Here is a 16610-nt window from a genome sequence, read left to right as displayed (position 1 = left end):
GTCGGCTGGCCAGCCTCTGAGGTCACCGGCCAAGGGCCTGAGCCTGCTGGCTGAAGCTGAGTTGTTTCCCTCAGGTGCTCATTCTTGGACTTTCCTAGGACCAGAGGAAGGAGCTCAAGAACCTAAGGCTAACAGTCCCTCCCCACCTTCCAACCTCCCCGCCAGGAATGCTGTATTGGGCCTGAGCCAAGACATTCCAGAGGCCAGAAATTGGCTCCAGGTCCGAGGCCACTTGTGGGATTTCTTCTCAGGCTGGCTTGGCCGCCTCTGGCATCCCGCTTTGTCAAGGGCAATTATCATAAGTCCCTTTGCAGACCAGGAGATGGGCTTAAAGGTTAGAGCATCTCTGAAAGCTGCCTCTTCGCTGAGCCGAGGCTGAGCCCCACGAGGAGGAGGCGCCAGGGAGAGGAAGATGAGTTTGTGTTCGGTAGTCATCTCAATCAAAGGAAAAGTTCCTGCTCATCTCCTGTAAGAGCCTGGTTCCGGGCACTCAAGGCTAGCAGCCAGCCTGTCTCTAGACCGGGTTTTCCTGGCCGTGGATGCAGCCTCCACCTCCCCCAGGCTCCAGTGGACCCAAGCTGCCCCAAGCAAGAGGACCTGTCCCGAGACCCCTTGCTCCCACAGGACCAGAAGGAGAAGCCTGGGGGGTACACCAGTGCCTGTGTGGGCCAGCCCCCATGCCATGGGAGCGACTCATGGGAAAAAGGTAGGCAGCCTGCTCCCTCTTATCTCCCTGCTCCCCTACAAGCCGACAGTGGGTAACTGACACCATCAATGAGCTAGAATCTGTGACTCTGGGCAAATCACTTCTCAGCTCTTTACCAGCTTTCTCCTTTGTAAAGTGAAGGCTGCAACCAGAGGATCTCTGAATCCTAGGAATGCCTACATTTTGTTGGATGCAAAGGATTCCTTGGTCTTGGGATGACTGTTCCCTCCAAATCCGGCAGTTTTTGATAGGGGCAGAGGGAGTCAGGGACATGTCGGAAAAGACCTTATGGTCTAGCCAGCAGGAGAGACATTAGTTCTGAGGATGCAGAGTCAGGGAGACCTCGGTTCAAATCCCTCCTCAGACATCTACCAGGTTGTCATTTAAACTGAGGCTCAGTTTTCACTTCTGTAAAATGTGGATCCTAACAGGAGGATAATAATAATAATGAGATAACCTCTATAAGGCACTTTTGCAAACCTTCAAGTCCTATATAAATGTTAGCTGATGTCATTGTCATGGTAGAGACACAGACCTTTTTTTTTTCCTCTCAGCTGGGTGGTATAGTAGATCAAGAGTGCTGGACTTGTAGTCAAGAAGACCTGAGTTCTAATGCTGGCTCAGATACTCTTTGTATTCTTCAGGACAAGTCACTTGGCCTCTTTCTGCCTCGGGTCTCCCCCTCTGTAAAATGGGAGTGATAACTGCCCCTACATCAGAGGACTGTTGTAAAGATCAAAGGAGATAACCTACAGAGCGTGCTTCATGAACCTTGTAGCACTAGACAAATGCTCACTATCTTCTCAGGCGCATTTCAGTCAGCCCCCACCTAGGGGCAGGTGAGAGGCAATTGATAATATGGAGTCACGGTCAGTGTGTCAGGAGGCTGTCCGGGGTCAATGATTTTCTCCGCCTGGACGGACTCTAGCTTTCTCCAGGTTGTCTGGAGTCAGTGAAGAAGCCATTATGGGTTTGATGTTGTCAGAAATACCACGCCACGAATTAGCCGGGGACTTGAGAGGCAAAGGAAGGTGACACAGTGGGTAGACAGCTGGGTCTGGGAGCCAAGAAGACCTGAGTTCAAATCTGGCCTCAGACACTTACTAGCTGTGTGACTCTGGGCAACTCACTTAATTGCTGTTTGTCTCAGTTTCCTCAACTGTAAAATGGGAATATTAACAGCACCTAACTCTCAGGGTTGTTGTGAGGACCAAATAAGATAATATTTGTGAAAAGCACTTAGCATAGAGCCTGGTATTTAGTAGGTAACATATAAATGCTTATTCCTTCCTCTCCCTCTCTCCTTCTGTATGCCTCAGTTTCCTTATCTGTGAAATAAGGATAAGAATATTGCCAACATTCTAGGGGTGTTGTGAGGATCAAATGAGGTAATGCGTTTAGAGTGCTTTACAAACCTTAAAACTCTCTATAAATGTGAGTCGGTCAACAAGCACTTATTAAGAGCTTACTATGTGCCAGGCACCATGCTAAGCACTGAGGATACAAAAAAGGGCCAAAATATTATGCCTGTCTTCAAGGAGCTCACCTTCTAATGAGATAGACAAAATGAAAACAATTCTATACATATAAGCACATGAGTTGGATAGATAGATGAAAGAATAAGCATTTATTTAGCACCTACTATGTGCCAGGCACTGTGCTAAGTACTTTACAAATATTATTTCATTTGATCCTCACAACAGCCCTGAAAGGTAGGTTGTGCTGTTAATACCATTTTACATGTAAGGAAATTGAGGCAAATAGAAGTTAAGTGACTTACCTGGGATCACACAGCTGGTAGGTGTCTGAGGCTGGATTTGAGCTCAGGTCTTCCTGACATCATGCCTAACACTCTTATCTATTGTGCCACCTAGATAGATGGATAGATGAATGGAGGAAGAGAGAGAGAGAGAGAGAGAGAGAGAGAGAGAGAGAGAGAGAGAGAGAGAGAGAGAGAGAGAGAGAGAGAGAGAGAGAGAGGGAGAGAGAGATGGAAGGATAGATACAGACACATATATTACATATATATCTATGGTAAATGGGGATAATCTCAGAGGGAAGGCACTCACAATGGAAAGAACATTGGATGGGAAGTTTTTAAAATTGAATTTATCATTATTATTGATGATGATGATGATGATGATGACAGTGATGGTGATAGCTAACAAATACACAATCTTCAAGGTTTACAAAGCTCTTTACATAGGCTCTCATTAGATCCTCATGACAACCCTATGAAGTAGGTGCTATTATTATCCTCATTTTACAGATGAAGAAACTTGCCCAGGGTCACCAAACCAGTAATGTCTGAGGCACCCAAGTCCAGAACTCTCTCCGTCCGGATTCCTTAATCCAGGTTTTAACACTATTTGCTGTCACTTACCCTTCTCAGGTACAAACTTTCCTCTTCTGTAAAGTGAAGCAGATGAACCAGATGGTATCCTCCAGCTCCTGCCTTCTGTTACTCTAGCCCACAATCTCCAAGGGCTTACTCAGAAGGGGCAGACTTTCACCTTGACCTCGGGTCAAGGGCAGAGTTAACTTTAAGGACTCAGTTGTTGGTTGTCCCTTGAGGTCCTGGAGACTGAAGGATCCAAGCAGAGAGCCAGTTCTTGGGCTAAGGGGAAGGGGGCAGGGACAATGCAGATGCTTGGGATTACTTCTGAAATCCTCAGTCCAGCTCCTTCCTTAAACCCTGATCCCCAGCTTACTGGCTCCTGGGGCTGCTGGCACTGTCCCTTCTGTTTCATGCTGAGAATGGAACAAGGAGCCAGCCAGGCTGCCCCAGAGAATGGAATTCCTAGGACCCTGGCTGGCATGCCATCCCATCCCCCAGCTTCCTTTTCAGCTCAAAGGTAAAAAGGCCTCCCATGGGCAGGAGAAACTTCCCCCTCCCACACAGAGAACACTTTTAGCCTTCAAGTCAAAATCTCTGGGCTCTGTCTCTCTGAAGGATTCAGGCTTGTCAAGAATATATGAGAACACCTAGTAGACCCTGGCCAGATTCTCAAGACAGCTTCAAGTGAATGAATGAGATACCTAATTAGTCTCCCCTCAATTCCTGCCTTGGACAATGACTGTGCAACCCTGGTCAAGTCACCTCTATGCCTCAGTTTCCTTATCTGTAAAAATTGAAATCAACTAGGTAATCTCCAAGGTCCCTTCCAACTCTAAATCTAAGACCCTGTGATCTTCCCCGCCCTCCCCCCCCAACCCATCCCAAGTCTCCTTGTTTACCACCAGCACCATCTGCAACCCTGTATATTATTCCTGTCCACGTAGGAACCATGAGAAGCCACCAGACCATCCCCATCCCACCCCTGCCTTTCAGATGCAGGCATTTCAACACAATTAAATTCAACAAATACTGATTAAGTGGAAATGGGAAACCAAGACAAAAGTGAGCCAGTCGCTGCCCTCGAGCAGCTTACATTCTGATGGGCAAGACAATATGTACTTATTATAGTATATTTGTGCCCGACCTGTACTAGAGCATTCTGAGCTCACTTCCATCTGATTGGCCACAGACACACTGTAACGTGACTCTAACACAGTGGTACCATTTTGGTCCTCCTCGAGAATAAAGGACAACAATCAGTCAGTCAATAATATATACATTGAACACAAGGTAGTTCGGGGAGGATGTCCACTAGCAGATGGGGGGATTAAGAAGGGCTTTCTGCCCTCAAGGAGCCCACCATGGTGAATTGTGAAGTGAATGCCAGGCCATTTGAGGAGAGAGAAATCAGGAGTAACTGGAAAAGCTTCCCATTGAATGCATCTGATCTGAGCCTTAAAGGAAGATAAGAAGACTGAGGAAGAAGTGCATACCAGGCCCAAGGGAGAGCCCATAGGAAGCCCAGAAATAGGTGCCAAGTTCAGGGAGCTGCTTGTAATCCAGTGTAGGGAGGAGAACTGTATGGAAGTGAGTGATGTAAGATGAAGCTAGGGAGGAAGGCTGCAGCGACATCTTGGAGGGTCTCATGGGAGAGCAAAGGAGACAGGAGGGAAGCCCTCAGAACCCAACCTCAAAATTGGAGCAGCTCATCCTGGGCCACGCTTTGGAATCTTGCCAGATCCAGGGCTGCTTACAATAAATCACATCTTCCCTTTGAAGAGAGCTGGGAACTTTCAAAAGTATTTTCATCTCGCTGCATCTGGCTGGCTCCTCAAAGCAACCTTTGGAGCAAATTTCCTGGCTGGGGGAATTCTTCCCACTCAGCAAATGAGAAAGTCTTAAAGAGACCTGAGGCTCAGAAAGGTGACTTCCTAAGACCACAATGGCCTAAGGCTGAATGTCGGAGCCAGACTGGGAGCCCAGGGCTCTTCTCTGCCAGCCTCAAAGTTCTTTTCTCTACCATCCTGCTTCCTAAATTGCCCCAGTTGGTGGGATTAGATTCTCACTCCAAGGGTTCCTTTGACCCAATCAGAATTAGCTAAAGAGTGAAGATCTTGGCTCCAAGGGAGGTCAGGATGTTGGAATGTTGGCTCCAAGGGAGGTGGGGATATTGAGACATTGATTCTGAAGGCGGTAGGGATGTGGGGATGTTGTTGGCTCTTGAGTGACTATGCTAGATTGGGGGAAGAATGAATGTCGCTAATAGGCCGAGCGAGTTGGAAATAAAGTCACAGTAGCAAGAAGAGAAAGCTTTGATTTCCCCCAAAGGATGTGATTCATTTCTTTTCTTTCTGAGCCAAGAAGCCAATAGTCTTTCCTTCCCCTCCTGTTGAATTCCCATGGAAGTGTCCCAAGGGACTGTTTGCTTCCATCCTCTCTTTGAGATGACTCTTGGACCCTCTGGAGGAAATCCCTCAGCTTCTGGGAGCTTCCCTTGGTGGTCTGCCAGAGGATCTTAGAGAAGAAAGGATCGGGGCTGAGCAGACTGGAGTAATGAAAGAATTTTTTAGGAGGCCATTATAACAGCTGGAAGGAAGCTTAGCACTGTGCAACTGGGGAGCTGAAGAAGATGGTAAAACTAAATATGGAAAGCACTGACATTTACAAAGAATCATGATGCTTTACAGTGTATGATAATTAATCAAGGTAGCTGATGATAGATAGATAGATAGATAGATAGATAGATAGATAGAGCATTGTACCTATAGTCAGAAAGACTGGGGTTTGATTCCTGCCTGAGATACTCAGATGCTATAATCATAGATCTAGAGTGAGAAGGGACCTTAGAGGCCAACTAGACCAGCCCTTTCATTTTATATTTGAGGAAACTGAGGCATGAAGAGGTTAAATGACTTGACCAAGGTCACATGGCTCCCAAGTATCAGAGGCAAGATTGGAACTCAGGTTCCTCCAAGGCTTGTAATCCAAGTCCATTGCCCTATCTCCAACAGGACAACATTGCTCTCATTTACTAGGAATGAGGCTCTGGGTAAGTTGTTAATCTCTCTCAGTCTTAATTTTCTCATCTGTAAAATGGAGAAGAGTTGTTCTGGGGATCAAATGAGATAATGCGTATAAAGTACTTTGCTGACCTTAGCTAAGTACATGTGTTAGAAGAAAATAAAACAACTCCATGAAGGTAGTTAGGGAAATATTATCATGCCCATTTTACAGATAAGGAAAGTAAGAGGTTAAATGATTTACCAGCTACTATAGAACAGAGCAAAGACCTTCTGACTCCAAAGTATAGTCTCCATGTTCCATGCTATTTCTCTAAATAGGACCTATGGGTCACCCAATCAGAAGTGGGAGATGGCTAACAAGCCAAGCCTTCCCTGAAGAGTGGTAGGCTTTCTGGGTGCAGGAGGGGCAGACAAGAAAACAAAATTTCCACCTTGGAAAGGCAACATGTGGAGGGAGCACTAGCTTCCTTGTCTACAACGGAGGCAAGAGTAACACTTCCAATATTCACCTCCTCACAAAAAGACTTTGTAAAGGGAAGGGAAGTGCAAAGGGGTGCTCTGAGGGGCAGGTGGGAAGGGCTCTGAATCTGCAATCACAGAGAGGGGCACATTCCAGCCTTGGGGAAGTCACTTCCTTCTTTGGTCCTCAGTTTCCTCATCTGTAAACTCAGTAGGTTGAATTGATCATCGGTCCCTTCTAACGCTAGCTTCATCTATAATCCTAAACTCTAAAGAGCTGATAGAAATGAGCTGTTGCTGTGGCTGAGATAGAAGCCCCAGGGACCTTTTCTCCCCCCTAAGCTGAGTGTACCTCTTCTCCCTCATTCCCCTTGTATGTCCCTGTCTCCAAGACAGGTGTCTCTCCAGCTGTTTCCCATCTCGCCTAATGTGTGACCCATTCTTAGCCTGGAAAAAACAAGCGAGCAGACCAAATGAGAGAGAACAAACAGGGGGAAAGAGAGAGGAGGGGAAAGGGTGAGGAGCTGGGGAAGTGGAGGCTAGGCTGGGATGGAGCAGATGATTGGGGGACCCAGAACAAGTTACTGGTAACAAGCTTTTTGCTGGGAAATATGGCCAGCCAAGGCCACCCTCCCCCAGCCAGACTTTCCACATGCCTTTGTCCTCTCTGATCCATTAACAATTCAGGACCACTTGTCCTTCACAAATCCCTGGGCTCACAAGACACACTACAGCCCAGAAGCAGAGCTGGGAACAATGGATGGCTTGGCTGCCCATTGATGGAATGCCAGGCTATGTGCAGAGCTCGGGATTCTACAAACTGTAGGCAGGGACACCCTCCACCATTTTCTAAAGGGCGGCTTTTAAGAAGCTTTGTAACTTAGAAAGGGAGAAGGAACCACCCTAATTTTGAAACTGCCCAACAGTCATGAGAATGCTTACCTCTGATTTCCTGGTTTATTCTTTCCAAAGCATGTCCCTGGGAGGTACATGGGTGTAATGGACAGAATGCTGGACCTAGAGGCAAGAATCCAGACACTTACTAGCTCTGTGAACCTGGGCAAGTCATTCCCTCTCTCTCATCCTCAGTAACCTCACAGGGGTGTTGTGAGGAGCAAATGAGAGCCTTTGTGAACCTTAAAGTACTAAGGAGATGTTAGCTAATTTCACAATTTTACCAATGTTACCAATTTCCCATGTTAGCATTACTCCAACTTAGATGTAGTGTTATTTAATGGCAGCAGTGGATAAAGGACATGGGGCCAGGAAGACTTGGATTCAAATATCTCTGACACACACTGGCTGAATGATCCTGGGCAAGTTAATCAGCCTCTTTAAATCCCAGACAACTCCTTCGGACACGTCTACTAAATAACGGATGTAGACTGGGAACTCCCACACACAGAGTTCCTTCCCCACACGGATGAAATCCCCTCGTGGGTCTGTGTGTTATACAGAAGAAAGTAGAAGCTGGGGTGGGATAGAGCAAAGGATCAGCAAGCGTTTTAGCAAACGCCTGCTGGGGGTGATGCGCCAAGGTGGGCACTGGTACCTCGACAAAAAGGAAACACCTGCCCTCAGGGAATTCACATTCAATGTGGGGGATGCAACATGGACAGCTCCAAAAGGACGTGAAGCACATGCAGGGGATTTGGAGGTGGGGTGCACACACTGACAGTTCAGGGCCATGGGGCAGATATAAAGATGGGGAGCACCGGGCTTCAGCTGAATTTTGAAGGAAGCTGGAGATTGTCCGAGGTGGGTAGGGAAGAGGAGGCATATCCCAGGCATAGGGGACAGCCTGGAGGTAGGAAATGGCTGAACAAGTAAGGAAGAGAGAAGGTCAGTTTGGCTGGGATAGCACAGTATCCCAAAAGTCTTAGGGAAGTTTTAAGCTTTACTTTACCTAAGCACTAAGACTCTTAGGATGTACCCTGTACAGTACGTGAAAGGTGGGCTGGGGCCAGACTGGGGAGGCTTTAAATGCCAAAGACAGAACTTTATAGATGATCCTAGAGGCACTGTAGCTTCTTGAGCAGGGGAGTGACATGACCAGACTTGGGAAAACCAGATTTGGCTTTAGAGGGCTTGCATTCAAAATTCCAAGTCTGCTACTCAATACCTGGGGGACCTCACGCATATCACTGAAACTCTGGGCTCCACTTTCCTTCTTGGTAAAAATGAAAAGGTTGAATGAGATGCTCTTAGAGGGTCCTTCTGGCTCAGATCCTAAATGAAGACCCACACTCAGAGGTTATGGGAGTCACCTGGTGTCACTCAGCTAATTAGAGCAAGGACTGAAGCCAGCAGCTAAGCTGGGGCCCAAGTCAGGAGGACTCATCTTCCTGAGTTCAAATCTGACCCCAGACACTTTCTAGCTGTGTAAATCCTGAGCAAGCCACTTAACTCTGTTTGCCTCAGTTTCCTCCTCTGTAAAATGAGCTGGAGTAGCTCATTTTACAGAGGAGTAAACCACTCCAGTATCTCTGCCAAGAAAACACCAGATAGGGTCATGGAGAGTCAAACACGACTTAAACATCGGAACAACAGGAAGGAAGGAAGCCAGGCCTTCTGCTTCCAAGCTTCCTAAGGATTTATCCATCTTGGAAGAACATTATCTTGCCCAGTTTAAAGGGGGGAAAAGAACGCGTGTCCTTAAATTTAATATAATTTCTCCTTTGGATGTACGTGCTTTCCAGAATCAGCAACATAAACTGATTTCTTTGTGACGTCTAGGGACTGGCCCGGCTCCATCCAGGCATAACATTGATTTAATCTTAATGACGCTAATGGATCCCTCCATTTATTTTTCCGTAATAAGTTCTATTGATATCATTGGTTTTTACGACATCATCATTTCCAGACACAGTCATGCCGCCTCACCTCTATTGCCTTGGAATTGAACCCTTCCTCATAACAAAGAAAAGCAAACAAGCAAAAAGCATGACCTCATTTGACAGCTTGCACAACCTTCTGCCTCCAGTGTCTCCCGCCCCTCATTCCTGACCCGACCTCCAGAACCAAAGCTGGTCAATGCAATGTATAGGTTCATAACCTAGAGCTAGAAGGAGTCTGGTCCAACCCTTCCATTCCACAGATGAGGAAACTGAGGCCCTTCGAGGTTAAGTGGCTTGCTCAAAGTCACTCAGGTGGTGAATTTTGGAGATGGGTTTTGAATTCAGGGCCTCTGGCTCCAGAGTCAATCTTCTTCTCAACATACCAAGGTGATCTTCAGAAGTTAGTTCATTTCTTGTATTCTTTTCATTTATGTTATCATGGTCCTTGTGTATATCGTCTCCTGGTTCTGCTAACTCCATTCTGCGTCAGTCCATAGAGGTCTTCTCAAGTTTCTCTGAATTTCTCATGCTGGTCATTTCTTCTTGTATAATATTGTCGCATTCATGTATCACAGTTTGTCCTGCCATTCTCCAGTGGATAGAGTCCATCCATCCATTGATTCACAAACATTCTACATTGGAGCAAGACTGGGTAAGGCCTCCAATGCCCTGTGAATGAGACTCTAATGTCTTTTGTTTTCACATCGCCTCCATTTCCCAATCCATTCTGCCCTTTCTCCTACCTGGGCAGCTATCTCTTACATAATGAAGGGTAGAAAAGATTTTCTTGGAAGTTCAGCAAATCTAGCCAGTAGAGAAGTGGAGTTAGACAGCACATGCTGTGTTCAGCCTCCCTAGTCCTCTACCTCTACCAGGAAGAAAAGGGGGTACATTCTCATCTCTCTTCTTCAAGAAGCAAACTTGAGGCAGCTAGGCAGTGCAGTGAAGAGAATGATGCCAGAAAGCACTGAGTTCAAATCCTGCTCCAGGCACTTTCTAGCTGTGTGACCCTGGACAAGTCACTAAGCCTCTCTCTGCCTCAGTTTACTCATCTGTAAAATTGGGATTATAATAGCACCTAATTCTGTGAGGACAAAATGAGATAAAGTATATGAATCACTTTATATAAACCTTAAAATACTATGTAAGTGTTAACTACTATTATGTTCATAATTCTATAGCATTCAGTTCAGATTTTCAGTGATGCTCTTTCCATTTGCACTGGCCCTGTTTCCTTCACTTTGCAGCAGTTCCCAGAATGCTAATCTTGCTGCATTTTATTCTGTGGGCTTGAGGAAGCCCTTGAAGCATTTGAAGCAGAGGAGAGACTTGCTCATGCTTGCGTTTTTTGCTATTTCAGAAGCTGCTCAAAGGATGGGGTAGAGGGGGTGACGCAGCATGCAGGGGTCCCAGTAAGGAGGACAGATGAACAATGATGCCTTGAAATGCTTAGTGTTACTGTCTATCTGTATGATGTCATTGGGTTTGGAAGACATCGGAAGAACAGATGAGAGAGAGGGAAGCTGAGAGATAGGTTGCAGCCCATATTCCTAAAGCTGTTCACTGTCAAATGTCTGTTAAATATAACCTGCAGTATCTCAGCATGGCGGGAGTCCAGGCTATGAGAGAAGCACTCAGCACCTGGCCACATCCTGAGAACAATCATGGTTCAGACACACTGAGGTTATTTATTATTGGTGATTTGTGAAAAGTGAGGTATCCATCCCCCTGCCCCTCAATGGTCTCACCCCTATGCAGCTTCCTGGAGAGGTCTGTAAGATGGGAGAGCAGAAGGGAAATTCAGAAGCAGGATCTGAGGACAGACTGGATGCCTTGGTGCCCTTTGGAGGTTACTCAGAAGAGGGAGCAGCCTTCAAAGACCCCATTAGCACCTTCCCACTCTATTGGTGTTGGCTTTAGCTGATCCAGGTAAGCCCTTTGTCCTACACACTGATGCCAGCTTAGATGTGTTGGAGATCACCTGGAACTAGGAGAGAGACAACTGCCAGAAGCAGATGGAATCTTATTGAGGTCACTAGTCAGAGACTCACTGACAGTGAAACACATAAAATGATGCACAAGTTGTTATTTGGGGCCTTGAGTTTTTGCTCCTGAAAAGTTCCCAGACTGTACAAAGCCTAGTTCCAGGTGTGGATGGACACTAACCCAATGACCTCTATTTTCACAAGTGCCAAGATGGACTGCCAGCCAGGGATGGTCAGTTCTGTCTACTAGAGGCCAAAAACTGTGCCCACAAATTCCAATGCCCTCTCTCACAGGTGCCATACGTGAGAGGCCATCCATGAGATGTCTACTGATGTGAAAAAAAAGCCCTGGATTTGACCTCTGTTTGAGGCCTGCCTCTGAATGACCACAGGCAAGTTAATTAACCTTTCTGAGCCTCACTCCTCACCTGTAAAATGAGGATAGCAATGTCCGACTTCGAAGGGCAGTTGTAAAGTATTTTATATAGTTGTGGGAATTCTCTCTGACAATAGAAATCACAACTCATCGATGTCTGCTCATCCCATGCAACTCTTGGCCCATGTCCTCCTACAAATCCTCCCTCTGGGCTTCTTAAATTTGTCTGAATCCTGTTGGAACATGGCACACAGGCTGCCCATAAACAGTCCCTTCACTTTTGATACAGGACGATCAATAAGCCAGCATTGATTAAGCACCCTCTGTGTCCCGGCTGTGTGGCCCTGTGTCTCCAGGGAACTCCCTTAAGACTAGTAGTCACATCAGTGGCTGACATCCCCTATACCAGCGCAAAAATAGAAGTCTCAGTCACTGTGCTAGGCGCTAAGTAGACACACAGAAAAGCAAAACGTGGTCCGCTCTAGAGGGATTTCCATTCTACTGGGGATGCAATTCTTCGTTGGTATTTACATTGTACTCCGCTAGTGCTGGCCATGAATATCTCCATTTACAAGCATGGGAAGTGGTTTGTAAGCCTTAAGGCAAATGTTGTGTGAAGGGAGCAGGGTCCCTAACCCAGGAAAAGGGCAGAGTCTAGAGTCTAGGATTTCTTCCATTCATAGGAAAGCAAGTCTGAGTATATATAAAGAAAGAAAGATCTCCAACCAATAAAAATAAAGAATGAAGCCCTGCTCCAATTGCCCACCTGCAGGCTGAGCAAGGATGATGGGTGGGGACCTCTAACCAAGTGACCATACCCCTCCCTGGCCAGCCTCACTCACCCATGGGAATGTCAGAAGAGCGAGCCATGGTAATAGGCTTCTAATGTTCACCATTGGGAAGACCTAGTGGGGATAGAGAAAGGGATGTGGGATGAGCAGAGCAGCAAGGGAGCAGTTTTATAACATTTACAGATCAATTACTGTCTAATTTTGGAAAGTCTAGAACCAATCCGTCCATCAACAAGCATTTCGTAAACACCTACTATGTGTCAGACACTATCCTAAGTGCTGATGAAATAAAACCAAAACTGTAAGTCACTGCCCTAAAGGAGCTTCCGTCTTGTGAGGGGAAACAGCACTTGCCCCTCTAAGCACACACAGATACATAGGAAAGAAAGACAGAGTCATGTTAAAGTCAGGAAAGGCTAACGTATACAGCAGGCAGCATCTGTCCTGAGCTTTGAAGGGATTTAGGAACCCTAAGAAATAGAGATGAGAAGGGAGTGAATTCTAGGCAGGGGCCACAATTGTAGATGGGAGAGGGAATGTCTTGTGTAAGAAAGAACGGATTCTAAGAGTTGATTACTGCTTGAGAATATGGGAACGTCCATCTTTAATAAAGCAGGGTTTTAGTCTTGTATTTTAAAAAAATCTGAATCTGAAAGTATGGAGAACAAGAGAGATTTTGAAGGAATCAGCAGAGCGTATGCAGTATTTCTCTTTCTTCCATGGTCAAGTCATGTTACCTAGGCTCAAAGCACAGGCTGGTCCCCCTTCTAAGAGACATGAAAAGGGCAAGAAGGCTACTTCTATGCACCATTTAGAGGAAGGCAAAGAAGATGGTGAAGGAACTGGAGATCAGGCCATACAAGGTTCAGTTAAAGGAACTAGGGGTGTTTAGCCTGGAGAGGAGAAGCCTGAAAGTAGGAGGGGAGACATGAGAGTTGCTTTCCAGTATTTGAAGGTTGTCAAATGGAAGCTCCATCAGAGCTGGGAGCAAGGGCATGGAAATGATAAAGATGCAATCAGTAAAAAGTTCCTAATAATTATGGCCCTCAAGTGGAATAGTCTGCCATGTGAGGCCATGGTTCCCCATTTCCTTCAGGTTGTCAAGCTTTCTTGTCTCTGCTTTCTTGTTGAGGTGGCTAGGTGGCAAAGTGGAAAGAATACCAGACTCTGAGAAGGAAGACATGAGTTCAGATCTCACCTCCAACATTTGCTGGATGTGTAATCTGGTGCAAGTCACTTAACTTATCTCAGCCTCAGTTTCCTCATTTGTAAAATGGAGGTACTAAGAGCCTGTAGTTCACAGGGTTGTCTTGAGGATCAATTGAAATAATATACAAGTGCTTTAAAAACCCCAAAGATCTACATGAAAGCCAGCAACGATAACTGTTGGCGACACCATGTAATGATGGCTGCTCAGGTACGTGTTGAACAAGTTCGCCTTGAGGTCCCGTCCGACTCTCAGATGTCAGGATTGTACAGGCCTTTTATCACTAAGCAAATCTGTTTAATCTGTAGAACCAGACTTCAGTGGGATCAAAGAGCATCCTTCAGCTGAAGGGGATTTGCTGCTTCCCACAGATCTTGAACACTAACAGAAGTTTTCAAGCAGGTCCACAGCATTGAAGATGCCATAAATTGCCAGCTTCAGCTTCAGAGAGTCCCTAAGCAAGTGTTTGCTGAATTTTTGATGTCTCTCTCAAATGGAGAACAAGATTACAAGTTTCTGATGTCTGTCCTGGGAACATGGCTGCCATCCAAGTGAGGGAAATTCCAAAGGGCACCACACACGGATTCAGAATAATCCTTGTAGGCTTAAAGTCCATCCTCCTGCCTTCATTCAGAACCATATTTTAGATAGCTCGGACAAATGTTAGCCTACAGAACTCCTAAAGATGTCATGGCTTAAAACAAAGAGTAGAAGAAAAGAGAGAAGGAAACAAACAAGGAAGGAAGGAAGGGAAGAAAGAAAGAAAAAGAAGAGGAGAATAAAGAGAGAAGATGAGGAGGAAGGGAGGCAAGAAAGAAGGAAGGAAGAAAGGAGGGAGGGAGGGAAGAAGAAAGGAAGGAAGAGAGGGAGAAAGGGAGAAGGGAAGGATGGAAGGAAGGAAAGAAGGAAGGAAGAAAGGAAGGAAAGAAGGAAGGAAAGAAGGAAGGAAGGAAGGAAGGAAGGAAGGAAGGAAGGAAGGAAGGAAGGAAGGAAGGAAGGAAGGAAGGAAAGAAGGAAGGAAGGAAAGAAGGAAGGAAGGAAAGAAGGAAGGAAGGAAGGAAGGAAGGAAGGAAGGAAGGAAGGAAGGAAGGAAGGAAGGAAAGAAGGAAGGAAGGAAAGAAGGAAGGAAGGAAGAAGAAGGAGAAGAAGAAAGGAAGGAAAGAAGGAAGGAAGGAAATGAACCCCTTCAAGCACTTGAGTTGTTAGTCAGGCTCTACTAAGACATATTTACTGATGGAGGAGGCCTCTAGAATCACCTAGTCCAGGTCCCGTATCTTACAGACAGGCAAACAAGGGCCTAGAGAAGTGAGATGACTCGCTCTAACGGGCAGCAAATGGCAGAGGTGGTATTCAAACCCACGTCCTTTGAATCCACACCTAGTCCTCTTTCCACTAGCACATGTGGTTTGTTCAGACTCAAAATCCCTTCTTTTTAACTCTGCCTATAAATCCTATTTTCTGATCATTTTAATATATGAATGGGAAGAGGATCTGTAATTTTGACAACATAGTCCCTCCACCAATGTAAATCACAATCTATTATTTTGTAGACAAGGCAGTGTCACAGATTGAACCTGGAAGGGACTTAGCAGCCATCTAAACCAATATCATTTTACATAGTAGGAAACTGAGGCACATAGAGGTTAAGTAACTTAACCCTTGATCACACAGCAGAGGTCTGGTCTTACTGACTCCAAATCCAGCACTCTACCCACTTTACCAAACTGCATGGATTCTTTTATTTTGCCATCAAAATGCTCATTCTTCTTATTTAATTCCATGAAAAAACAGATTGCTGATAAAGAAGCCAGAAAAAAAAACCAGGCCATTTTATCGGAGAAATCACTAAATTTGATAAATTACTTGAAACTCGTAGTAATTTCTTTAAAACCCTAAGCTCTGTACAGCTGGCTGGGCCATCCTTGATCCCAAAACAATTATCTTTTCTGATGATGAATGAGCTTAGTTTGAAAATTCTAATCCTGCCTAGTTCGGCACATTTTCCATTTCAGCAAGCCCCAAGTTAAATGGTGCATATGGAAATGAATTGGAAAGATTGCCCTGCTCTCACTCAGCCACCCTGCCAGCCAGTCATGGACAGATACCCTTCTACCTACCCATTAAGTGTGAAATTCCTTTAGGGCTAAAGTAGGTCAGCCACCCCTAGCCAGACACCATTCCTCTCTGTCTCCTTAGAGAAGATGCTGGTTCTACTGGGATCCACATTGGTACGGACAAGTAATATTTCTAGAGGAGAGGTTCTTAACTTTATCTGTGTAAGTATGCTAGCCAAGCAAAACCAGCCAACAAAGCAACATGTAGATGCAGCACTCCATACTCATAGTCCCCCATCTCCCTATTATGAGAATAGAAGTGTATTTCATTAAGACTGGGCATTGTCTTTTGAATTGAAAACTTTCATGAGGAAGATGCAACCCACAAAATGATGTGTTCTTGCCAAATAGATCGTCTTACCCTCCCACGAATATTCTCAACCCAAATGTCATCTCCTCCTTCCCTGGCCACACCCCCTGGAATTGAGCCCTCTCCTTTCATTCATTCATTCATTCATTCATCAATCATTCTACAAGCACCTTTTGAGTTCAAGGCACTATGCTATGTGCTCAGGTGGCAGAAATATATGTGATCCACATTTCACTCTCGAAAAATATATAGTCTAATGAGGGAGAAGGAAAAGGCATTTATGCATAATGGTGAAGAAAAGGGATAAAAGAGTCTACCGGAAGCATAGAAGATGGGCCCAGACAAAATGCTATTAATGTTTGAGGAAGGTGTGATCACTTTCTATGGAGGGAGGAAGAAAAGGGAAGACTTGAGATGTGAGAGAAGACTTCCGGGAAGAAGTGGCCCCTTCATGGTGGGCATGG

General features: G+C 45.6%; 1 protein-coding gene across 1 annotated transcript in view; it reads left to right on the top strand.

Moving 5' to 3' along the window:
* Positions 1-16610, top strand: part of FAM107A (family with sequence similarity 107 member A) — a 133649-nt gene continuing 117039 nt past the window's right edge. The window contains exon 1 of the mRNA XM_020969057.2: positions 1-706. Within this exon, the coding sequence (XP_020824716.1) occupies positions 683-706 (24 nt within the window). The 5' untranslated portion in view covers positions 1-682. The remainder of the gene's footprint in view (positions 707-16610) is intronic.

This window comes from Phascolarctos cinereus, unplaced genomic scaffold (genome assembly GCF_003287225.1).
Source record: "Phascolarctos cinereus isolate Bilbo 61053 unplaced genomic scaffold, phaCin_HiC Scaffold_4;HRSCAF=312, whole genome shotgun sequence".
NCBI classification, from domain to species: Eukaryota; Metazoa; Chordata; class Mammalia; order Diprotodontia; family Phascolarctidae; genus Phascolarctos; species Phascolarctos cinereus.
The sequence above is the reverse complement of the archived record's forward strand: the minus strand, read 5'-3'. Positions and strand labels throughout refer to the sequence as shown.